The sequence below is a fragment of the Protopterus annectens genome, chromosome 7.part0 (assembly GCF_019279795.1).
Source record: "Protopterus annectens isolate FY-2018-M chromosome 7.part0, PAN1.0, whole genome shotgun sequence".
NCBI classification, from domain to species: domain Eukaryota; kingdom Metazoa; phylum Chordata; order Ceratodontiformes; family Protopteridae; genus Protopterus; species Protopterus annectens.
This window is the reverse complement of record NC_056739.1, coordinates 1062688009-1062715343: the sequence shown is the minus strand read 5'-3', so window position 1 is coordinate 1062715343 and position 27335 is coordinate 1062688009. Positions and strand designations below refer to the sequence as shown.

Sequence of the window (27335 nt, the reverse complement as noted above, 5' to 3'; positions counted from 1 at the left end):
AGATTCTGTAGGTCTATCCACCATGCCAAGTTTCTTTTGCAAACCGTAGAGAATTTGATAGTCTCTATGACATGTCATCTTATCTTGGTTCTGCTGATCTCCTCATGTGCACTTAAGAATTTTTATGTGAAGCCTTCCACATGAAACCATTTGAACAGCTCCTGCTGTGAGGCCCAGTATTTCAGAATTATTACTGCAACTGTATTCGGAGCATCTAACAACAACCTTGGTACTTGTACAAAGGCTGACCATCTTTATGGGGGAAGCACTGCCAGTTGCTTTGTGGTATCCAGCACATAAGGAAATGACCAACTCTTGCGCTCAACGTTTTCTGGAATTCATACATTCCAACGACTTGGATCAACTTACCCACACCCCCACCAGGGGCAGCAATATCCTAGACCTGGTCATTACCAACATGGGTATCCGGTGTTCCACACCAGAGGTCAATTCCTCGTTGGTCAGATCCGACCACAAGCAAATCACCCTAGACATCCACATCCCACCCCTACCCCCCATTAGGGAAACCACCATAAAAAATTTCTTCAAAGCCAACTTCACGCTTCTTAAGACAGAAGTGGCAAACTTCACGACACCCATGCTGACAGCCAATAGAGGTACGACTGCTGAATCCTATACAATTGCACTTTACAAGTACTTACACGAATGCATGGATCATGCAATCCCTAACACCTCCAAAAAAAGGAAGCCAATCTGGTGGTGGCCTGCCATCAACAAACTCTACAACAGAAGAAAGAAACTGTTGCAAAAAAGAGTAAAATCCCATAATTGGAGGAACTCCATGGTCAGCCTCAGTAAGAACTTGAGATCCCTCATAAAATCCTCCAAAGCTAGTTATGAAAACAAAATTGCCACTGATTCTAAAGACAACCACAAAGCATTCTATAGCTATGTCAATAATCTCAATGGCAACACTCAGATCTGCTCTGAGTTACAGCACAATGGCACTAAATATACAAAACCAACTGATATTGTCAACATCTTGGCAGATAGGTTCAGTGCTAACTTTACCCCTCTCTCATCCCCTAAAGGGCCCATCTCTATACCGGAAGAATGCAAAGTTCCTGTAATCATGGCTGCACAGGTAAAAAACACACTCTCCAAAGCCAAGAACACAGCATCCATGAGACCTGACAACATCCCAGGCTGCGTTCTACATGAACTACAGAACAAACTGGCACCCCACCTAAGTACCATGTTCAATCATAGCCTCACCTCAGGCTTTGTGCTCACTGAATGGCACACAGCAACAGTTATCCCACTCCACAAAGGGGGAGCCACCATGGACACCAGGGACTACCGCCCTATTAGCCTGATGAGTCTGGTCTGCAAGGCTATGGAATGTATCATCATGGAACTTATAAACAATGACATTGGTAATCTCCAAACTCTGGACCCTACCCAGTTCGGGTTTGTAAAAGGCAGATCATGTCTCCTAAACCTGATAAGACTTCTTTGAAGTGGTCACCAAAGCCGTAGATGAGGGAAAGGTGGTTCACACAGCCTATCTAGATCTTGGCAAGGCTTTTGACACCATCCCCCACTCTGGAATTATAGATAAACTCACTAAACTAGGTATAAATCCCTATGTCACAAGATGGGTTGCCAACTGGCTCACTGACAGAACCCACACTGTGAAAGTAGCAGACTCTAAATCCAACTTCAGACCAGTGACAAGTGGAATACCACAGGGTTCAGTCCTAGGTCCTCTCCTGTTTGGTATCTACTTCTCTGAAGTACAGGCTAACACAGAAGGTCTTTGGCTAACAAAGTTCACAGATGTCTACAAACTAGGAGCCATAATCAATCAAAACTCCTAACGATGTGGACATCCTACAAAAGGGCCTCACTGAGACAGATGCCTGGTGTCAAAGCTATGGCCTCAAACTCAATGCCAAAAAGTGCATTGCCATCCCTTTTGGTAAAAGCTCTCTACTCACGAACTACCATATAGGCGATAGTCTACGTAACACCGAAAGTGTGGATAAGAGACCTTGGGACACAGGTGGACAGTAGTCTCTCCTTTGATAATCACATCACCACAGTAGTCAGGAAATCCTTCTACGTGGCAAACCTCATTACAAAAGGTTTCACATCCAGGAAAAAAGGGGTCATTGTTCCCCTCTACTCATCACTCATTAGACCCATTATAGAGTACAACGCCCCTTTTGGTATGTACCTCACAAGACATCTACAACAACTGGAAAGGCCACAGAAATACCTCACAAAGAGGATTACCGGCCTCAAACAGATGCCCTACGCAGACCATCTCAAAAAACTCCAGCTTTACTCTGTCGCATATCGCCTACTCAGACGCAATCTCTGCCTAACATACAAAGCTATGTCAAACCCAGTGCTGTTGGGCATGCTCCACTTAAAGAAATCACAATCCCTCCAAGCTACATGCTCTAGGGACTTAAACTTTGTCACCACAATAAAGAAAACATGCTGGAGGGATAGATTTCTGTTCCAGAGACTTCCCATACTCTGGAACAAACTACCTATCTATATCAAACAAAGCTTCTCATTAGCACTCTTCAAGATAAATCTTGATGATTGGATGAGAGATAGAAAATTCACCCCGGAGATCACTTCTGTGGCTCTGCTTGATAGGGGCAAAGGAAAATCATTTTCTTGGGTGGAAAAGCCAGGGTACCGTTTGGCTAGGCTTATATAGGCCCTAGGGCCAATAGCCTAGTACCTGCCTATGAACCTATGAGAGGGTTCCAGCTGTGATTTTGGATAATTGAATTAAATCCCAAACTACAGACATAACTGGAGCAAGTATTCTCTTGCTGAAATGAGATAATCATTTGTAGTGGCAGCAATGAGCCAGTCACCCACATAAGGAAATATCCTGATTCCCACTAGTTGAATGTGGGCCACAAGAGATGGCTGTGGTGAGTCCAAATGGTAGTACTCTGAACTGGAAATGAGTATCTTATAACTGAAGTACAGGAACCTTCTGGATGTCCTGGCATGTTTGATATGATGGGAAATGTCCTGGAAATACAGGGAGCACATACAATCACCTCTCTGCAGATATGGCAAAATGGATTGTACCATGACTGTCCAAAGTTACTCCTTCTTCATAAAAGGATTTAAACAACTGAGGTCTAAAATGAGTCTGAGGTCCAGAGATTTTTTTGAGTACAAAGATGAGCTTGGAGTAATACCTGATCCCTTCCTGGTCTTATGGGACCTCCTGGATGTCTCTTTTTGCAGAAAATAAAATAAATAAAAAGCTGCTGAGCAAAAACTAATATTTGAAAATTCAAATACACACGAGAAGACATACACACAAATGAATATTTGTGTGTCTCTCTCACACTCAACAATATTTTGTTTGTGTGTATGACATTTTTTAATAATATTTTTCTTTTGCTTTCCAATAGCTTTTTCTTTTTATTTTTTTTTACTTTTCATTTATTTTCTGGCTCTTTGTTAACTCTCTTTTGTTTTATTATTTTTCTTTTTGCAGAAAGTTTTGAACCTCTTGCTCTGCCACTCTTCTTTGTTAGAGTGGCACTGAGGGAGGGACAGCAAATGATTGCTAGAGCTTCTCCAAAAAAGGTATAGGATAACCACTAGATATGACTTCCCTGTCCAAAGTATCTTTCATGAAAGCCAGTCAAACAAGAGGATGCAGGGACAGATGCACCCTGACTGCATCCTGAGTGGAGCAGTAGGGCAGCTCATCAATTTTGGTGCTGGTGAGACCCTTAAGGGAGGTTTGCAGTAGCCTTGTTATAGCCAACTACGCCTGCCTCTAGGAAGACAACAGTTGTAGTTATTCCTTCTATCCTGGGAATTCCTATCAAGTAACTACCAATTCTGAGTGTGCTGGGACTTCACAAACCAGAGATTCTTAGCGTATTTTGGTTTCACTGTAAAGATTGTTGAGGAGCAGCAAACCTGATCCCCCAGCGGCAAAGAGCAATTTACCCAACTGCAGTTTCTTTCTCACTTTCTGTTCAAGCAGAGAGAATTCTTTAAATGACTGCCTTAAAGTGCTCCACAAAACCCATTCAGTGAAGTCAGGTTTCCTGGCACATTCCTAAACCTGACCGAGCTGAACTAGCCAGTCCATCCACTGCATTGTGTAAAACTTTTATAAACAATTAAATGTCAGCTGACATCTCCAATGGGTAGCTGTTTCAGAGTCTCCAGTACCTTGTAAGTCAGATCCCTCTGAAATCTGGTTATGCGCACAAAGTAATTTAGGGCTTTAATGAATAAAGTACTTGAAGCTTAAACATGCTTCTCCAGCCTGTCCACCATCAAAGATTCCTTTTTCAGAAATGAATGGATTGAGTGTACTCTAAGACTTCTTTCTTGGTGGCTGCTGACACAATAAAGGCAATTACAAGAGGTCCTTTGCTCCAATGAGACCTGTTCTTAGGGATTTGGACCACCCTAGCAAGCTTACGAGGTACTGGTTCCAAAACATCTGGCTCTTTCCATGCTCTCATGCAAGTCACAGTCACTAATCTATCTAGTGTTGTTACTGCCCAGGCCACAGGGGAGAAGGACCTGTATGCCTCCTGCAAGATGTCTTCTTCAGAAGAAGTGGGGGTGTATGGGACAAGACCCCCTCTGTCTCATCATCTTCAAAACTTAACTGAAGGTGGTATCTCCTTGTGAGAATTGTAGTGAAACATCTCCCAAGCCGAGATTTGTGTTTGGGGAGGAGCACTCTGAGAGGGAGTAATTGTACTTCCCCTTGCACACTTTCTTCCTGAGAATGCTGGGTGAAGACTACTCGCAGCTCTCCACAGAGTAAAGAATACTGTATATTGTGGGTCTACAAGGCAAACAAAGTTCTAAGTAGTTTAGGAGGGAAAAGCTTCCCCAACACTGACTCTTCCCCCATGTCCTTCATCCTCCTCTTCTCTTTCATCTTCTTCTTCTTCATCATCTTCTCTAATCTGAGTGTCTGAGCCCTATCCTGCCCTTCTTAAAACCTCATCTTTAGTGGTGTCAGTTTTCAACCTTTCAACACTAATTTATTTCTCCTTTCTAACAGGGTCCTAGAACTAAAACTGGAACAAACTTGACAAACAACCGACAGATGCCCAACTCCAAGGCACACAACACAGAGGTCATATAAGTTTTGAGGTTAGATTTTAGGTCTACATTCTGTTCATTTTTTTAAACCAAGACTTCATACTTTTGTTTTTTATAGCAAAATTGCTAAACTGGAAACACTGGAAATGCTACCAAAAAAATAAATAAATAAACAGAGGCCAAACAATAGATACTATGCCCACTCGCACTCAAGTAAAAAAAAAAAAAAAAAAACAATCACCTCAGTACAAGGATAACTGCCAACAGTCAAACAATCATTTCTGCCAAAACAGAAACGTTGGTAATGGCTACAGTAGACTCCCCCATATCTCGCCTCTTTTAACCAGCCTCCTCTTTAACTGGCCATTAAATTTCTGCCACAGTCCTAGCAAAAGACAACAGTGAAGAGCAACACTTCCACCTCCTCTGGGCTAAATAATGACAGGCATTTGAGTTTAGACTTCATATTCATTACAAAAATGCATACTATCACAAATCCTGTTATTCTAGCTGATTTATAACCTATAAGTATTATTTTGTATGTTTTTCTGATTAACCAGCCATTTGCTTATCCAGCCTAAGATCTGTTCCCAGCGAGACTGGATAAGACAGAGTGTACTATATATGGAAGAAATAAACAATCAGATGCAAAAGTTTTTTTTTTTTAACAGGAACATGAGGGAAATGAGAAAAGATAGGAATGATGACAGCTATGAGAAAATATAAAGAAATATTAAGGGATAAAGCTCTTAAAATAACTCATCTGCCTTGAAAAGCGATCAGCTAATTCTTTAATGATTCTCTACTTTGAGATGGCACCAAACATCATTGCTCCAAAAAGATGGCAACAAGATTTGAAGAGTCAGCTGCAGTACATTAAGAGACAAAGGGATGGGCTCCAGATTGCAAGAGATTGGTCACTGCTGACGACTGTTACCTCAGGTGACCATCCATGTGTTTCACTCTTTGGACTATATTAACAGTTATGAATTTATTTCTTTAGTAATTTATGTTTGCGGTTATATTTTCTTAAGGAAAATTTGGTCATTGAGTCATATTTTACAGTTTTCATTGGGGAAAACGTGACTTCTTATTCTCTGTTTAATGACAACCTGGATTCTGCTTATCCATTTAAATGTTATAGTGATGAGCAAGAAGCCACGTATGGAATGCTATTCCTGACTAAGTACAGTATGCAGCAGAAAAAGTGGCAAGGTATTTTGTATAGATAGTCAATGTTAGACAAACTAGAAGCAGAATGATTAACTACAAGTTACTCATTGTCAAGTAATCTAACAAAAGGATGTTGTGATTAACTAATATATTACTGATCAAGGTTTTATTAGGAGTGACTTGGGTTCAAACATGAGCAATTTTACCACAGGAAGGGAGGGCTGTTGGAATGGGCACAACAGCCAAAATTTCTATGCCTTGGCATCCTGGTGCACAGGTCTTGCCCCAAAGTTCAAAGTGCAGAGTTCAGGCAAGGTCAAAGTTTCCATAATGCCTTCCTACTAAAAGTAAAGTGTTTAAAATTATATACTGAATCCACTTTTTTAATGAATAATTTGATACACGAACAATGTCTGTTATTGGATAACTGTCTCTGTGTGTTTACAACCTTTTTGCAGAACCAGTTAATAGATCTTGTCCTTTGTACAGATTTTACCTTAATTTAGGTGGGCCCCTTACTGATACCTTATTTAACTTATCACATCTCTTCTGATGTTCCATTGTGTAAATGAATGCAGAACAGGAGTTTACATTCTCTAAGTGCCTGCCTTGTTCTTTAACTCATTCAGCTTCTTGGTCATAACATTCTGTCTGTGTTTAGCCTTGGATAAACTCCAAACAAGTACGTAGAGTTTCTAAGGCATTTTTCTGTAAAATGAAACATAGTTCTGGGGGGGGGGCTGGTCATACTGTTCTTTCCCGTGCCTTTGAAATGCTTTGACCTAATGGGAGTCTACTGGGATAAGGGAGTGAAGAATAACCTGAGTCTGCAGAAAAAGGGCTGATTTATAAGATGACTATATGGTTCATTAGACTATGGTCTATGTACTATATACTATATATATATATATATATATATATATATATATATATATATATATATTTCCCTCTCTCTTCCCCCCTTGGCTGACCTGGTGTGACTCAGTTTGAACTCTACAGTTCCCTACAAAATGGTATCTACAGGACTGCAATCAGTTTCTCTCAGCATTTAAGCAGATTGAACTCTACAGTTCCCTACAAAACGGTGTTTACAGGACTGCAATCAGTTTCTCTCAGCTTTTAAGCAGATTGAACTCTACAGTTCCCTACAAAACGGTGTCTACAGGACTGCAATCAGTTTCTCTCAGCATTTAAGCAGATTGAACTCTACAGTTCCCTACAAAACGGTGTCTACAGGACTGCAATCAGTTTCTCTCAGCATTTAAGCAGATTGAACTCTATAGTTCCATACAAAACGGTATCTACAGGACTGCAATCTGTTTCTCTCAGCATTTAAGCAGAGTAGGTTGCACACAAAAAGCATTTGTTAAGCTTTCACTTACAGTGCTGTGTAATTAAGCAGGTCACCATTTTGGTCAGCCATAGGGCTCTTTTTTCTACTTGAGTGTTTGCCTCCTTCCCCTGTAACTTAAGTAAACTGACTCTTACATTAAGAACTATAATACTTACCTTATAGCTTTAGGACACCTTAGGAAACCTTGTAAACTGCAATGTTCCTCAGAATCCCCAACCACCCATATTAAGCTGCATGCATTTACACAAATCATATCCACCCCTACCAGAATAGGTAAACCCAACCAAAAAGAAAGCATACTTGACTGGGTACTCATAAATAGTCACCCCAACTGTACACCTCTGGTACCCTCCCTGATGGCCTAAGCAATCACCTTCTCACCTATGTAATTAAGCACAAAGTCATTAATTCCCAACAACCCTTACTCAGAAACGTTAGAAACAATATAAACTTTGACCCTGCCAAATTCCAACAAGAACTAAACTCATGTAATTGGTCTATTCTAAAACACCTCCCCTTAGAGGAAGCAGTAGCATACGTTAACAGCAAATTCCTTGAGATCCTTGATTTGCATGCACCTGTTCATTCAAAAAGAATAAAGGCAAAAACTGTGCCATGGCTTTCTAAAGAGTCTAAACTCAAAATTACCCTTAGAAACAAAGCATGGGCTTTATAGCGTTCTTCTAAAGACCCCCAAGATCACATTAAATACAGCCAATCCAGGAACGAAAGTAAAATATCCAATTTACAAGACAAAAAAACAATACTACTGTAATTTACAGACAGTAAATCAAAATAACCCTTAGAAGTTTTGGGCAGGTTTAAATAATCTACTACATCCTGGAACAACTTCAACCCCAATCCCTGCTGCTACTATTGATAAAACCCCTGAAGATGTTTCTGACAGTTTTAACCGATTCTTTACTGAGACAATTCAAGCCCTAGCTAGCCATCTACCTCCTAGCTCCCCTGGTCCTGAAAGTAGCACCCCTAGAAACCTACTCACATTCAGCTTCCAACCAGTCGCCACTTCACTTATCCGTACCTTGATCAAAACATTAAAACCCACTACACTTTCTGCTGATCAACTCCCTGCTGAGTACCTACAAAAATCAGCTGATGCTATTGCTTACCCCGTCTCAATACTAATCAATCAAACCATAGTAGAAGCTAAAATTCCTACCATCTGTAAAATATCCTATGTAATCCCAATTCACATAGGAGGCAGCTCTACTGAATTCTCCAATTATAGGCCAATAGTTATACTCTCTCCACTTGCAAAGATTATGGAAAAATGTATTCATAGACAACTCATGCACCACCTAATCCAGAATCACCTTATGGCAGACACTCAGCATGGTTTCCGTCCTCATCACAGCACTACTTCAGCCCTCCTAGCCTTTACCAACACCATAAACCATAATCGCAACAATAATTGTATATCCTCAGCCCTCCTCTCGGATCTTTCCAAGGCATTCAATATGGTTGATCACCAACTTTTAATCCTCACCCTGCAAACATTTTGTCTACATACTAGAGCCCTTCAATGGTTTCAATCCTACCTGAATGGTCGACAGCAGGCTGTCCTCTGGCAGAACAAACTCTCTAACCTTCTACCTAACACCCTTGGAGTACCACAAGACTCTATACTAGGGCCCTTGCTGTTCTCCATCCTCATTAACGACCTTTATACTGTCATCCCAAAATTCAGCTGTATCCAATATGCTGATGACTCTACTCTGATTTGCTCGGCCACATCTCCAATAGAGTTATGGTCAGCTACCCAGACCACCTTTAATACAATAGAAAACTGGCTTTCTGAACGTCTTCTGATCCTAAATCCCAAAAAAACTAAAATGCTGTTATTTTCACCAACACATAGGTGTACCACTTTCACCTTTACCATAAATTCAAATGATGGCACAATAATCTCCCCTGACCCCTCTACAAAACCATTAGGTATTATCGTAGATAATAATCTAAAATTCAACCTACATGTTAACCAAACTATCAAAACCATCAATAAAAAACTAGGGTCACTTTACAGAATAAAAGCCTTCCTAAACCCTCCAGCTAAAATTGCCATAGCTCCCTCTCACCTTCTTTCAACCCTTCTGTATGCATCCCCTCTACTCTCGAATTTAAGACTGTCCTTAACAAACTCTCAGTTTGCTACAACCACATTGCCAGGTTTGCCACCGGGCTGCCATTTAGGACACATCATTGCATCAATCTAAATCAGCTTGGGTGGCTTGAACTACCCAGCCTAATCCAGTATAACCAACTGATTATGGCCTATAAAATCCTCTATAATCCGAACAATACTCCTGCACTTAAAACTATTATCACCCCCTATAACAATCCTAGACGGCTTCGATCCTCTAACAAACTACTCATTCAGACTAGCAAAATTAATAACACAGCCGGTGACTCTCTCTTTGCAAACTCTGTAAGTAGATCCTGGAACTCTCTTCCAGCTGATATTACCTTACTTTCCACCTTAGGTCAATTTAAAACTAGACTCAAACAACATTTGTCACTTAACTGGCTATGACACTGTATCAAGCCTGGCTAACTCTCTCTAGAATGTGCAAAAATCTGTTAACCAGCTTACTGTGTAATTTAATTTAATCCTGACTTACGCTCGGGATTAACTCTAACCTGTGGAACTTGTTTAGCTTGCTTACTTATGTAATCTCTGTAAGCAGTCTGTTTGTATTATGTAATGCTGGTATTATGCAATGCGGTATCTGCTTACCCTTGGAGCTTTTCTCCCCGGGCCTCCGCTGAAAATGGACATGCATCCAGTCGGACTATCCCGGTCAACAAATGTAAAATAAAATAAAAATGATACATATATATATATATATATATATATATATATATATATATATAGACATATACATTTATATACATATATATATATATATATATATATATATATATATATATATGCGCGCGCATGCGGTGTGTGTGTGTGTGTGTGTGTGTGTGTGTATGTGTGTGTGTATATATATATATATATATACATATATATACATATATATATATATATATACACACACACACACACACACACACACACACACACACACACACATATACACATACATACATATAGATGTGTGTTTCTCTTTTTCACTCCTTACTTAGCATCTTTCCTAGGACCCATTTCATGTTCATTTTGGCTATTCCAACTCACTCCATGATGCGTTCACTAACTACTCCTGACACGATGTGTTCAGTAAATACTCCTGACATGGTGACCTGGGCATCCTGTTCAGTCTTTTACTTCAGAACAATGTCCTGATACAGTAACAGGGCCTCAGTGACCTTTTGAGCATCCTGCTTCCTCCTGTCATCTTTAAGATGCCTTGTTCCCTCTTGTGTTTCAACAGAACTTTCTGATTCAGTAGATGGTGCTTTTCTGTCATTCCGATTCCCCTCCTGATATCCAGTACAGACGCATAACACTGTGATCTTTGATGTGTCCTACTCAGTTGTGAGTTCAACAATGTATGCTGGTGCATAGGATGTGTCCATCCTGATTTTACTAACATGGATAGAGGTAGTTGCATAAACATGGGAGAATAATGCATCTTTTATTTAATTTGTTTTTGTTTACCGAAGTAAGCCACTGCTCATTGCTGACCAATTTCAGGCTCAGTCCGGGTGAAATAAAAAACATTTCACAAACAAAACAAAATACAGAAATGTAAGCCATAACAGAAGTTACTACTAATTACATAGAAAGAAATGGCTATATACATTGTAGTGTACAAGGACAGTTCAACGTACTATCAAGCAATTCATCCTTTGTATAAAAGGAATTTAGCTTGTGTAGTCTTGAATAAAGGGCTTGAAGGCATGATAGAAAATGTGAATAACTCAATGAAATGTATTGAGTCTACGTGGTATCTTCATCTGCAAATTAAACATGATTGAAGAAAAGGGCAGACTTTAAATCTAATAAATATACAAAGAAAGTTGATTGAAACAGTTCCTCTAAAAATGTAGTATGGTTAGAAACAATGGCATAATTTAGAAAGTGCACTGTAAAGACCACAAGGACATTCTTATTAATGGTATAGAAAAAGATACATTAATAGCTTAGTAGGACCTGCAACACATCAAACAGACATGGACACATGCACACTAAGTGAATAAATTGCCTTTTTCCACTATCAGAATGCATCCTTCTACTTACTATAAAGCTTGGATTTGCACACCTTCTTATGTACAACACAGATGAGTACATTCAAGGGTTTACTAAAGTATTTACAAGAATACCTACAAATAAGAGATACTACTGCACAGGATTTTCTGCCTTTAAGGAAATTAAGTACTTAATTTCTGGAAGTAATAAAAATCAAAGGAAAGGAGTAGTGAATAACTACAGCAAATGTAACAGTTACCAAAATCAAAGAATCTTGTGTATATTGGACAGTTTATTTGCCCAAAAATGCATACTGCATAACTGGTGTGCTGATAGTTTTGCTTGTAATAGTTTATCTTCAATTCAAGTCAATGAGAAGTGTGAATAATTTTCTGTTCAGTGGTTAAGTAATACGCATCAGTACTCAAGACGATATGCAAGCTTCAATAAAATATATATTTGCTTGATAAAATGTACTTACGTTGACCACAGTGGTTTCCTGTATATCCTTTTAGACAGGTGCAATGATTATCTGCACATGAACCTCCATTCATGCATCTTATGTTGCATTGTTGGCCTAAAGAAGTAAATAAAAAAATTCTGTCATAAACCCAAGCTCTCATACACTGGAAGACATTCTGGATCCATCTACCACTGAAAAGAATTTAAATTAAATGTATGAAAATACAGTTTTACAATCTTGGGTTTAGTGACCTACTGCCATTATGAATATTCCAATTTCAGAAAGTTAACTTACTCTTTTGATGTTTTGTAATTCATTTAATCCATTCTTTTACAAATCAACATACAGCAAAGCTGTGCTTTGGAATTTTAGATAATTACGCAACAGAAAAAATATATTAAAAAATCAATAAATCAAAAATGATGCTGTTTTTGATACAGAAGATTATAATGTCACACAAGTTGCTAATATATACATATCATGTGATCATATTCATCAGATCCAACAAATAATTTAAACACAGACATGTTACAGAGAAACAGCAGCCAAGTTTAATTATATCTATGCAGAGGTAAATGCACTCTGAATTCACTTCTGCAACCCTACCACAAAATGTAATAAGACCTCTAACTAAATAAATTGTAAGTTTTTGGTGCATTGCCTGCCACATAATCAGATTAATGTGCAACAGCAGAATGCTTTTTGTATATTTGTCACTACCTTGCACTTTGTGAGATCACAGCACATAGCCAGTCCTTTAAGATTAAGTATGGAAATGACAATGGAAAAACACAGAGTTCAGCAAAAGAAGAATGCACTGACGTATTAAATTATAACATGTATCCAACATAAGATATAGCAGTTAGTTTCACTAACAAGTGAAATTTACTTTATTTATAAAAGACACATATATTACCAGATCTGTTAATGTTTTTATCTGCTTTGCCGAAGGTGATTTTGATGGAAGCTTTCAAAAGTCTATCTACATGCAATCTAATGTATTTTGCATGACACCCTTTTTCAAAAGCTAAAAGCATAATAAATACATAAAAATACCAAAAAGTATGCTCATCATATTGCTGAATTCATCCATGTCAGAATAAATAAACAAATAATTAATTATTTTACAAACATAAATATGGCAACAGTGAGTGGCAATGGTATAAATATCCATAAATATTTCTTTAGAAGATAACTTTAGCCCCTTTATTTACAACCACTTTCAGGACTATCGTCAGACTGATAACTGCTTTACCTATTAATGCTCACTATATATAAATGGTTGTTTCTCCGAAATGGTTTGATATTTTTCTTATGAAATTTTCAAAGAATTATAGTGACATTTACCTATAAACTTCCACGGTTTGTGTTTGCACCTTTAAAAATAAAGAAGCAAATAAATTTTAATGAAACTAATTTATGCTTAATGTCATATTAAGCCTCAATAATTAAAAAAAATGAACATATGACGTCTAATTAGAAATACATATTTAAGTCTGAAGTCACAATAATCTCCATTTACAGTTCAGATTTTTTTTATATTTCTTTCTCTAAGGAAATAGATACATATACTATTGCTTTAAAGTGAATGCTTCACAAATGCTGCAGTTCCAAAGATTTTAATATCCATTCTGACCTTAACTTGACCCTCCCCAGAAACAGCAATATCTTTATATTCTTTTCAGATATCATTATGTAACTTTTGGCACAATATCCCCTTGATAGTCAGCCATGTAACACTTTGGAGGAATTTATGGGCAAAGACACAGTTTCAAATAGGTAAACATCTGTCTGAACAAGTAAAATAGAGTTTTATTTTTTAATTATCTACAAATGACAAAAATATTATCTGAAATGTTATTTTTAATTCAAATTTCACAAGACCACATTAAACATATGATTCAAAAATATACAGTGCATTTGTCAGACCAAAATCAGGTGTATATCTTGCTGTGAAATTAGTATGAAAAACAGCAGCCAAATTATGTAAGCTTAATGGTGGTATCTAGCAATACAACACCATACCTCTGAAAAAACTGACATGGATACTCAAGTACAAAATGCACCTATGACTTGTCTTTCTCCTCTTAAAAAGTTAAAAGCAGCTCAGGGTTGATTTTTATACCTCTTCAGTGTCACTATCAGTACATGAAGCTCTGGTGGCAGCATGTGTACAGTGACAATAAAATGAAAGTCATGAAGTTACCATAATGAAAGATCACTACTGTCTCTTTCCATACATCTTTATTGTAGCAATCCACCCTCATGGCAATCCCAAGCCAACAACTTTTCCACACAGATGTTTCTCCAGTTCTTGAGTTCCACCCCCTCACACAAAGCAGTGATCTCCTACTATCCCTCAGATTGAGTTTGCTACATCAACTATCAGGCAGTGAAGAGTTCTTTGGCTTTAGGCCTTCAAGCTCTGTCCAAGAAGAGCAATTTAGACAATGGAACAGTGGGAGTGTTATGGAGACAGGCAGTGTGAGACAACAGGATCTATAGTCATGGTAAGTACATATTCTTCATATTCTATATTATTCTCCTTGTCTATCTCCACCAATGGGACTGAATCCTCAGTTACCTTTTTCGTGGGTGGCATCATGACAGGATACCCCCTAAAAAAATAACAGAACTAAAGGAAGCTCCAGATTTCAATATGAAATCAAGCTTATAATGTTTGATGAAGGTATGCATTGTTGATCATGTTGTAGCACAAATATCATTTACAGAAGAGTTCTTAAAAAATACCATAGAAGTTGAAAACTGGAAGGTTGATAGTTTGATTAATATTGGATTCTGACACCACCTTAGGAAGGAAGGATGGGTTGGTTCGTAAGAATACCCTATCCTTATGAAAAATCAGATGAGGTTTAGAAGATAGGGCTTGAAGTTGTGAGACTCTTCTAGCAGATGTAATGACCACTAAAAATACAGTCTTCCAGGTTAAAAATTTTAGTTCACACTTGGCTGATGGTTCAGAGGGAGATTGGGTCCAAGATTGTAAAAACAAATTCAAATCCCACGGAGTAGTGGGATGATCTTTAAAAGAGGGTCTAAGAAGAAAGGTTCCTCTTATAAAGACCTTACAAAGTTTGGAAGAAGCTAAAGACAAATTATTTACTCCAGTGTGAAAATAAGAAATGGGAGTTAGTTGTACTTTTATAGTTGAGGAATTAGCAGCTTTATTAAAAACTGTAGTTAAAAACTCAAGAACATTAGGTACTAGTACTGAAAAAGGATCAATGTAATTTTGCTGCACTCAGATGACAAACCTTTTCCATTTGAGTCTATAAATTTTTCTAACTGAAGCTTTCGTGAGAGGATAAAAAAATATGGAGAATGGGGGAGGAGGGCCTGGGCTGGCTCACTATCAACGGATGTGGAGAAACCATGAGGTCAGTTTTAGACCTAAGATATCTGGGTATATCATGTCTGTCGAATGAGACAAGAGGTCTGGAACAGGATCCAGAATCCATGCTGGGCAAAGCAGATGAGGCCAAAGAAAGGGTAATCAAATCTGACAAAGCCAATATGGAGCAATGAGGATGACTGTACTCTTCAACTGAGATGCTTTCTGAAGGAATTTGGAAATTAGAGGTACTGGGGGATAGGCATAGAAGAGACTGCGGGCCAATCATGGAGAAGAGCATCTCTTGGTGATTCCCCATTGGAGGGACCATGCCAAAGAACCTGCTACACTTGTTGTTTGGAGGAGATGAGAAGAGATCACAGCAAGGTTGCCCCATTGACAGAATATCTTTTCTGCCACTTTCATGTTGAGAGACCATTTGTGAGGCGTCAGAATGGACCTGCTTAACTTGCCTGCTATCACACTGGATCTCCCTGGAATATGTGTTGCTATCAGAAATTGATTGGATAAGATTGCCCATTGCCACACCCTCATAGCTTCTCGACACAGGAGACAAGATTCGGATCCTCTGTGTTTATTAATGTAGCAGACCACTGACATATTGTACGTGAGTCATAACTGTCCCAGACCGAAGAGTGCCTTGGAAGGCCTGCAACACTAGGGAGACTGCTCTCATTTCTAGGATATTAATATGAGTATTGGCCACTTCAAGGGACCATGTGCCTTGGACTTCATTCCCAAGAAGTGTCCCCCCCAATCAGGGAAGAGTCCGCAGTAACTGTGGCCTTGGGCTGAGGAAGTGTGAAGAGGTGACCAGGTATAACCTGATCAGTGGGATCCACCAATGCAGGTAATTTTTGCATGCCTGAGTTATCCTGATTTAGGTGGATAAGGGCTAATGAAGAACAGACCATTGAGTTGCTAGAGTCCACTGAAGAATTCTCATGTGGTATCTCACTAACAGAACCAAAACTATCACAGCAGACACTGACCCCAATGCTTGAAGGAAGAATCGAGTTGAGAAACAGGAATTATGAATGATCTTTTTGACCTGGAATTGTATAATTTGCACCCTTGGTAAAGGAAGGGAAGCTGTCAAGGGTACTGTGTGGGACAAAGCTCTGATAAATTCTAACATTTGAGTTGGTTATAGTTGATACTTGTTGTGATTTATGGTAATTCCCATGTGGGAGCATAACTGGAGTATATAATCTCTTGTTTTGATCAGATGATGTCTAGTCAGAGCTGTTATGAGCCAATCATCCAAGTTCATAGGTTCACAGGTTTCATTGATTAGTACTAGGCTAACTGCCCTTCTCAGTCATTTTAAGTCTAGCTAATTATCCCTTGTTAGACTCAAACCCTGCACCTTATGTTTGTAAGGCAAACACCTTAACCATTAGGCCACCCTCCCTCTTCCCTAAGGAAACACCCAGAATCCGTGCAATTTCAAGTGAGTTGCAGCTACTGTCATGCATCTGGTTAACACCCTGGGGACTGTGGTGACACCAAAGGACAGAGCTCTGAATTGGAAATGACTGGCTCCCAGCTGAATGTGTAGGTATCTTCTGGACCGACTATTTATTTTGATATGATAGAACGCATCTTGAAGATCTACTGAGCACATCCAGTCGTTCTTGTGCAGAAAGGACAAAATGGACTGAGCCATGACCATCCGGAACTTGGTGTACTGAACTGACTTGTTCAGGTTGGTGAGATCCAAAACTGTTCGCCAGTCCCCTATTTACTCTTGTACTAACAAGAATCTTGAGTATGTTCTGGACTCTCTCTAGTCTGGGGGGGATCTCTTAGATGATTCTTTTCTATTGCTGCTGCTGCTTTCCTCTCATTGAGAGCAGAATCGGGAATTTTGCTTAGTGTTGTGGGGAGGGTATTATATAACCTCTGGAAATAGGCCTCTGAATCCATGAATCTTTTGTAACCTCTAGCCAGGTTCTCTGGTGCAGGGATAAATGATGCCTGACTGCATCCAGAGGAGGACAATTGGGCCTTCTTGCAGGAGTGCTGGTAGGATCTGTCCAAGAAAGTGTCTCTGGAGCCTTGGTTTTGCAGGCCTCCTCTGCCATGCTGGCAGCGGTTTCCATTACAGTTCCCCCTCTGCCCCTGATGGAACTATCAACAAGTGGATCTTGGAAGGGACAGTGAGACTTTCTGAATCACATTTTTCAACAACCTTGTTGATTCCTACAAAAGGTCCTTTGATTAGTCAAGAAATGTAAACCCTCCGCAGACAGGGTCTTACCATCCTGTTCACACCTGTATGATGTGTTTTTAACTATGGAGCCAAATAAAGAACTTCCATCAAAGTGACCACTGATGAAAGAAGACTTAAGGGGTCCATGAAATCACACAAGTGCATCCAGGCATGCCTCCTAACAGAAGAATCTGATCCCGCCATCCTTGAGGTCCCTTCAGCTGCATGTGAGATGAAACTTATGGGCGAATTTGAAATAGACTGCAGGGTTGCCAACTGTGAGGCAACCAAGCTCGCTGCCTCAGAAGTAATGCTCCCAGGAGGGGATTTGGTGATTTCTTTAATCAAATCCCTCTGAAGTATGGAGAAGTGTGCCAAACAGTTCAGAGACTGAAGTGCAAACTTCACTGAAGCAAATACATGTTTCCAGAATCTGTCCAGCGCTCTATACTCCCTGTTAGAGGGATGAACAGAGGAACTTTGTTCTGCAAGTTCCTCTTTTGTGGCCACCGCTAGAACCATGACATCACCTTGTAGGCCTTTGCACAAAAATTCCCTATCCTTGGGTGGCACCAGTATCCTGTCTCTCTCTGATCTCTTGGGGATCGTCTCAATGGAATCAGGTTCCTTCCATGCCTGTCAAGAGATCAAATCAATAAGCTCATCAGTGGGTGGAGTCACCCAGGAGATAGACAGGCCAGCCCCAAAGGCTTCTAGGAATACTGATTCCTCTTGGGAAGGGTAGTCAGCTGCCCAGCCTCCCCTTTGCCTGAAGATCTTTAGTATGTCTCCAAATCAGATGTCATCAGATGGTGATCTTGGTGACCCTTCCCCCTCATCAAAATCAGTATCCTCCATGACAGACTTCTGAGGAGATTCTAAGTGCCTCCTTTTTTACTTTCTCTTCCTAGGAACTTATTCAGTGGGATTTTCTGGAGAAGCATTGGAAGATATCAATATACCCTGTGGGGTATCCTGGAGACTTTGAGCTGGCTGTCTCTGTGGTGTAGGACGCTGAAGCTGAAGATGCAAAGACAACTGGAACAGAGAAAACTCTCTCCCCTACCCTGAAAGCAGAATGCCTTGGGCAGAAAGAAACCAATGGCTCTGACAACACATGCTTCTGAACCATCGGCTCCTTCTGACCCAAAGGCAAACCACTCGAAGCTTGGGTCAGAGCTAAGGCTCTGAGGGGCAGAGACAGCTCCGACAACCTTGGAGTCAACTCCAACACCGCGGATCCCATGCCTATGCTACAGCTCTGAGAGTTATTTGGCTCCAGTGTGCTTGGAGCCTGTCCACTCAGACACATTATCAGCACAGAAGATACAACGATCTTCAGATCCACTATGAATGTATCTGGGATTCTCAGATCCAACTGCTCTGAAACCAAAGGTTGAATCAGAGAAGGAGACAAAATAGGTGGGATAGTACTGATGAAGGACTCCGGACCTGATGGGCTAGGAGCCAGGAGAACGTCCATTTGAATTTGCATTGAGAGAAATTTTCTCATTATCCTATCCACATCTGCTTCAGTCAATCTTCTGGAAGAATGAGAACAGGAAGCAACTGATGAAATCCTAGAATGGTGACATATTTCCAGGAAAGGAGATGGGAGACTGGAAGATATCGGATCCAGAGTCAGAGAAGATCAAATCCTAGGTGACCTATCCTTGTTATTTTTGGATTCCACGGGGTTGGATCTGACGTCACAAATTCTGGATCTGAAGTACTCAGAATGGAGGATTTCGTCTTCAGATCCAGAGGGATCAGATCCGAATGGTTTGATATCTTTAGAGGTGGTTCCAAGCTCAGAATAGAAGAACTTTAAGGGTCCAAGGAATTCTTTTTTCCTCTGTTTTATCAAACTTTTTAGGGGTTTCAGCCCCAGATGCTGTATCAGTGGATGATGAATGTAGTAATCCTCTCAAACTCCATTTATTTCTGAGGTTAATAAGGGCCCTAGGATTAAAGACCTTACATATATCACATGCAGAATCACCAAACCCATTTCTGGGAAGAGCACATAATTCATTATCCTGTGCTTCTCCACTAGAATACCTCATTTACATTTGAAGTAAGGGAGAAAGACAGCCAACCACAGTGTTGCACGTCACCAAGGCAAAAAAGAGCAAAGGCAAAACTAGATACGTTCCTGAGGCTGTAGTGTAAAAATAATACTAAAACAACTCAACACCACAAAGAACAGTTAAAAGTGTAACAGTTGTTTAGCATGTAGATTTATACACAAGGGACTGTATGTTTCGTTAAGTCACATTTCATACATCATTAGGATACCAGGTAGTTATACATGTGCTTCTGCAGGGGTGGTATATATTAGTGTATATTCAGGATAAACTATTTTTTATGTGGGAATGATAGCCAGCAATTTGAGAGAAAGAATTAAAGAACATGCTTATGCGATCAAAACAAAATATTCCAATAATACCTTGTGTAAATATTCTCTTACTTGCATTATTTATAAAAGGTTTTCGTTTGCTGTTTTACAGCAAGTTTTAGAAGACAAAAGAGGTGGGGAATATAAAAATCAGGTACAGAAGAAAGAAACAGAGTGGCAAATCAAGTTAAAAGCTGTTAATATTAAATGTTTGTTAAAAGATCTTAAGCAAGGAGGTATTTAAAAGGTTGAAGTTTTTAACATTGTTCATTTACTGTTTTATTGGATAATTGATGCATTTGTATTTGAGATCATATATTATGACTTGGATTTTAACAAAAGTATTTTCTGAAGAAGTTTGTTTTATGAAAGTGGATATTAAAATTTTACTAAACTAAAGCAGTTTAGATGTCCTTTTTGTGTTCTTTGTGGTGTTGAGTTGTTTAAGTCAAAAAAGAATATAAATTAAGGCAAAGACAATGGTACATATTTGTGTTATGGGTAGGTTTGTATGTAGAGTTTTGAAGGGTGCAGTGATGGGTCTGTATGTCAGAAAGATTACTAAAATGGCAGAATTTCTTTAGGGCCCTTTGAAAAAGCAGTTACGCATTGAGGGTGTTGGAAAGGATAATGAGGGGAGGGCATAGATAGTGTTCAAGTTCAAATACATAAAGGTGCTTTTCTCCAAAGCACCATTACAAAATCTAATAAAACAACAAACACAGAAACAACAAGCAAAAATATTATCCAACAACACTATAAGCTAAAGTAAAAAATAAGTTTTTAAAGCATGCCTGAAACCAGACAGAGTGGGACACTCCTGTAACCACCAAGGCAGTGAGTTCCACAACAAGGGTCTTGGAAGCAAAAAGAACAATAACCAGATGATTCCAAATTCACCTGTGGAAAGCCAGCAGCCCCTCAGAGGGTGAATGGAAAACCCATTTCAGGAAGAAGGGCTCAATTGTCTCTTTCAAATAACAAGCACAGTATACAACACTAGGACCTTACCCATAATCCTAAAACATATTGGAATTCAATGTAGGCTGTGTTCAATAGGTGTAACACATTAGTAGACTGAGGTATCCATAAGTAATCTAGCAGCTGAATTCTGCACCTTCTGTAAATGGTCCGGTTTAACATTAGGAAGTCACAGGGAAAAGGCACTGTTTTAGTCCAGTCTGGATGAGACCACTGCATGGACAACAATCAAGAGAGCAGAGTGTCGAATTAGGTGCTTAATATGGAATATATTTCTTAGATGGAAATAAGAAGTCTTAACTGTGGACTTCCAAGATAGCTGCACATTGATTAACAGCTTAATTTCAGCTCTCCCAGTGTGAAAAGAGAAACTCAAAAGAGACAGCCCGTAAACTTGTATCTTTGGGTAAATTTTAGTAACTAGCTAGCAACTGCACTGCCTAGATGCCAGCAAAAAGGAAATTAAGTGAACCTAAAATAAAATAAATTGCAAACGGTGAGGAAAAAACACTGATTAGGACGAATTCTGCAGATGTTCAGCAAAAGGCAGTGCAAGCTTCAGCATTGGTGCAAGACATGACTTCCAGTAACCTAGAGGAAACATAAGTCAAATGTACTCAGAGCTAACTAAAATAAATGAAACACTGAAGGAGTATATCCAATCAAATAACAAAACAATAGAAATATTTGAGAAAACTTTAAAATGATATTCAGATGAGGTAATAACACTCTAAAAATTCAGAGGTCAAAATGAAGATAAGGCAGGCTGAATACAAGATTGTTCATGAAGAGATGTTAAAAAAATAGAATTAGAAGACAGAACACATAGAGAAAACTTGAGAATTTCTGCTGTAAAAGAGAAGCTGGAAGGAACAAACTGTTAATTTTATGAAAGCACAAATAAACAACTGCATTAATATTCTACAGCAGGAGTTGTTAATTGAAAGGCTCATTGTGTGCATGCTCCAACTCTGGTCATGAGAAATCAACCCAGACCTTTAATAGTAAAGATGCAATCCTATCAGCAGAAGGAGATGATTCTGTTAAAACTGTGGCAGAAGGACAAAGTACTAAAAGTGGGAGACAACAGAGTGATTGTGGAAAATAATTACTCACTCTACGCTAGGCAGAAGAGGAGTAAATTTATTCCACTAAACAAGGAATGTCAAGAAGCAACCATGTGATTCAAGCTGCTGTACTATTTTCAGAATATTCTTTCCTGGATGAACAAAATAATTTTTGACGCAGAGCATGCTAAGGAGGAAATACAAAAGTCTGTCCAACAAAAAGTGTGTTATGAAACAGAAGTAGATTCGGTTTCTTGTTTTTTTTTCTGGTAATAAAGATCACATCAAGACTGTGCAAGTGAATCTTTTTTCACTATTTCAATGGAAAATGCTTGAGACAGACAGGAAAAAACACAATAGTTGACTAGAAGAACCAGGAGTAAATTGGAAATGAAGCAGAGTCTGGATGTGGAAGATAGAGATCAATGGGAATAAAACTAGCAACTCAGAAATTGACAAATAAATGTAGGATTAGAAAACATTAATTATATGTGTGAAACATGGCAAAACAAGAAAACCTGGAAATATTGGACTTTTCTGACTTTGCTAAACTTGTTGAGGACACTAAAGCATATGCCCTACTTCATGCCATTAATGTCTGAAAGAACATTTTGGATGGAGGAAGACAAAGGAAAGCTTTAACTGCAAGTAAAACAACATTTTGTTCTTAATACTAGTGTTTTTATAATGCATGGTATAATCTGCATGCTATAAAGTACGGTTTTTGAAGTTATTTTAGAGTATAATGAGGATACTAAAGGTGCCACTGTTTCCCCCCTTCTTCTTCTGTTTTTTTTTTTTTTAGTCTTGCATATTGGAATGACTGGATTAAGGCCCTTGGCTTGATCTAATAAGTTTTAAGTGAAACCAAATAAATAAAAAAGAACATTGTATAGCAAATAAATGAGTGCTTGTAGCAGCAACTTTATATCTGGTTCTCATGTCTCCATGTCCATGGAGACAATCTGATAAACAGCAATAAAACAGAATACTTATTTCTTTCAATGGCTAGGAGATAATATTTTCTGAAAGCATTCAAGTGTTTTCCCAATATGGGAGAGTAATAAAGATAAGATAAGACAAAACAAACAGCTTAGTAGAAGCACAGGCTGTACCATGCATCTTAGCATGCATAACTTTCCTTTTTGGTTAACTCAGGTCTGTGAGTGTGGCTATCAGTCTGAACCAGCTGTTCCTGTTAGGAGGGTAAAACATCAATATTTGAAGCTCTACATAGTTTTGTGTGATACTATTAAGTTAATAGGTTTTAGGGGTATATTGGGGTGTGTTTGCTTTTTTGTTTGAAGGTTTTCAATAAAACAAAAAAATTTAAAAGATGTGACATAGGCTCAAATGGAGATGACAAGAAACGACTGTATAAATGATCAACCTGCCAAACATTAGTGTATGCATGCAACACAAAAGCTGGAACAAGGCACTTAAAAAAAGCTGTTAAACAAAAAACGGGGGAATAATACCTTTTTAACATAATGAAGCTTTCTATGTTACCTTTAAATGTCAATGGTCTCACAGATATATACAAAAAAGAAAGAGTAGTGAACTATATTTAAAAAATGTAGAGTGCAAATAGTGGTGGTTTGAAGGTTTTCAATAAAACAAAAAGATTTGAAATATGTGGCACAGGCTCAATAAATGATCAACCTGCCAAACATTAATGTATGCAATATGTGACATAGGCTCAAATGGAGATGACAAGAAATGACTGTATAAATGATCAATCTGCCAAACATTAGTGTATGCATGTAACACAATAGCTGGAACAAGGCACTTAAAGCTGTTAAACAAAAAAGGGGGGAATAATACCTTTTTAACATAATGAAGCTTTCTATGTTACCTTTAAATATCAATGGTCTCAGAGATATATACAAAAAAGAAAGAGTAGTGAACTATATTTTAAAAATGTAGAGTACAAATAGTGGTGGTGCTGCGGTAGCGCTGTCGCCTCACAGTAAGACGCTGTCCGGTTCGATTCTCAGCTAGAGCGTCTTCTGCGTGGAGACATGCGTGAATGGGCGTACCTTCGTTGAAGGTTGTGCATCAGGCCTGGCAAGCCGGTATGTAAAAATCAACTGCCAATCATTAGCGGACCGGAGTTCCGCTGTGGCGACCCCTAACTGAGAAAAGCCGAAAGACACAAACAAACAAAGAGTGCAAATAGCTATGCTACAGGAGACACATTTAGAAAGAACTGAATATGTGAATTTGATAAAGAAGAGTTTTCTGGATGGTTATTCAGTGAAATACCTGGGACAAAAATAAAATAAAAGGAGTACTTATATTAATTGCAAGAGGAGCTCCAATAGTGATAGAAGAGCATAGAAAAGATAGTACTGCAAATCTAAATTTATTAATGGGCTACTAACAAGTATTTATATTCCACCTAAAACTGCTACAATGGAGCAGAAAAAAAAATCTGGGAGATATAATCAGCTTTCAGCAGGGAATATTACTTATCGGTGGGGACTTGAATTTGATTTGCAGCAGTGAAGATGTATCTGGGGGGCACAGAAGGAAAAATATAACAAAGGAGAGTAGAATTTAGAAAAAACATTATGAAAAAATAGCATGGAAGATGTGAATTCAGTAGTAGGAGTTTGGAGTGGATTTACAATATTATTCCCCATGATACAAAAACTAGTCTAGACTAGACAGAACATATATTTCACAGGAACATGTGATACATTTGATACACATCCAATAACTATTTCAGATTATATGCCAATAATAACTAAAATAAAAATGCAGGGTAATGAAATAAAAATGAGACACCAATACCTTCCCACTTATCTGTTGAAAAGAGAGGAACTTATGTAATGGGTAGTGGAAATTATTCGGGAGTTACTAGAGAAGACAGTAATTTCTTCTGAAAATACAGACAGGGAGTGGGATAAAATTAAAGTGGAATTTAAAATTAGGATGGAAATAAAAGAAAGAGAGACATGATTAAGAAGTGATTAATAACAAGGATTATTTAGTTAGAAGGACCGACAAAGTTAAAGTATTGCAGAATAGGGGGACTCTCAGAGAACAAGAAAAATAGCAATTGCAGAATGCTAAACAGAAAATAAGGGATTACATCGATAATATGAATCAGTTTAGAAATAATGCTGTTAAGCAATAATTTTGATAATAACTCCAGAACACAAAACCTTTTAGCACAATGATTCAGGCAACAGAAGGTAAAAAGGGTTGTTGCCAAGCTTAGGGAGCTTATAACAAGAAAGATAACAAGAGATCATGTAAAGGCACTAGAAACATTTTGAAAATGTTATGAAAGTCTCTAAAAAGTAAAGAAACGTGGAAACCAAGAAAAGGCACAACTTGAAATGTTTACAGAGAATTAAATATGTCAAGGTTAGAGGTAGATGAGGGTCAATTACTAACAGGATAGGAGAAGATGAGATAAAAAGGGAGATGTATAACCAATCCACAAGAAAGTCCCCAATAACAGATGGTATTTCTGTGGAAGTATGGACTTGAGCAGGAAAAAATTATACAAATCTGGAAGCTTTTATTTAACATTATTTTAAGTGGAGAAACACCAACATCCTGGAAGAAAGCTGAGGTGGCTGTAATACCTAAAGAGGGTAACAACCATCAGATCTAGCTTCATACAGGCCCATTTCAATCCTAAACCATGATTATAAAGTGTTTATGTCTATGATGGCTAACAGAATGGCAAAAGTGATTCCAAACTGATAGATATGCATCAATGTGGTTTTTTGGAGGGGAGGCAAACATTTGACAACATTAACAGAACACTGATGACCCAGAGAGAAGAAGAATGTAAGGGAATACCACTGCTCTTGGTAGGTCTTGATGCAGAAAAAGCATTTTATCAGAGTAAGCTGGGAGTTTATGAGCAGAACAATGAGAGCATCGGCATTCTTTGTTAAAATTACTAGGTTGATTAGTAGGATATATGAGGGAGTGGCTGCAAACATTAAAGTGGGTGGGTTCCTCTCTGATAATTTCTGTTTTAGCAGAGGAACCAGGCAGGGGTGTCTTCTTTCACCTTTGTTATTTGCATTATATTTAGAACCACTGGCAAAGAAAATAAGGGACTCAGTTATTCAAGGATATAAATAATATGGTAGTCAAGAAAAGCTGGCTCTATTTGCAGATGATATTACTTTATTCCTGATAAAACCAGAAAAGGTCATTTCAGTGTTGTGGAACATTTTGAGACAGTTTCTGGGATTCCCTAATTTGAAGGGAATTTTCAGAGCTGCATAGTTAAGGCTCCTGTATGTAGCACAAGCAGTAACCTGTTATTCAAAGTGGAAAGGGATGATGACAAAATGGGGGAAGCTCAAGAAACAACTAGAGTCTGGGATTTTGAATGCAGATCCTTAAGGAGAATAACAATAACCATACAGAATATTATATTCATAAACTTGTAGAAAGTATTCCAAGAACAAAGCCAACACGGAAATGGAGAAAGGAGATTTTGCCATTAGGGATGGCTGCAATTAGTGATACAGACAAAAGGCAAGAAGGGGCTGGAATTTATTGGAGGAAATTGGCAAAAGAACCAAGGTATTGGGAGCAAATAATTAGATAGGGAAATGTAACAGAATGGGAAGAGACCAATAATTTATTTGGACTGCAGGCTATGCATTGCTTTCCCTATCAAGGACTGATATCAGAGTATAGGAAAAGAGAAAGAAATAGGGGGATCCTAAGCAAAATGCCAGCACTGGTAGAGTTTTTAGTAGAATCTAGAACAGAAGCTGCTGTTAAAAAAATAAATAATTAGTATACCATATGAAATATTGCATGATAACAATAAGAATCAATTAGAGGAAGTTAGAAAGGATTAGTAAGAAAGGCTGAATATGTCTCCCAAATATGCAACAAAATCTAGAAGATTTAGGATCTTTGCTTGGAAGTGTTTACACAGGTATTTTTATATCCAGGTCTATATTAAAATCACAAAACCTCACTTACGAGAATATGGAAACATCGACACATATATAGCAAACTGCAAAAATACTGAACGTTCTGAAGTGCGAAATTCGAAATGTCGAATCATCATAGCTGGCC

The 27335-nt window shown here is 38.5% G+C and overlaps 1 protein-coding gene across 3 annotated transcripts in view; it reads right to left on the bottom strand.

Moving 5' to 3' along the window:
• FBN1 (fibrillin 1) overlaps nt 1-27335 on the bottom strand; it is a 4097759-nt gene that overhangs the window by 3700453 nt on the left and 369971 nt on the right. For all 3 annotated transcript variants that reach the window (XM_044077620.1, XM_044077621.1, XM_044077622.1), the window contains exon 5: nt 12253-12348. In XM_044077620.1, coding sequence (XP_043933555.1) covers nt 12253-12348 — 96 coding nt within the window. The remainder of the gene's footprint in view (nt 1-12252; nt 12349-27335) is intronic.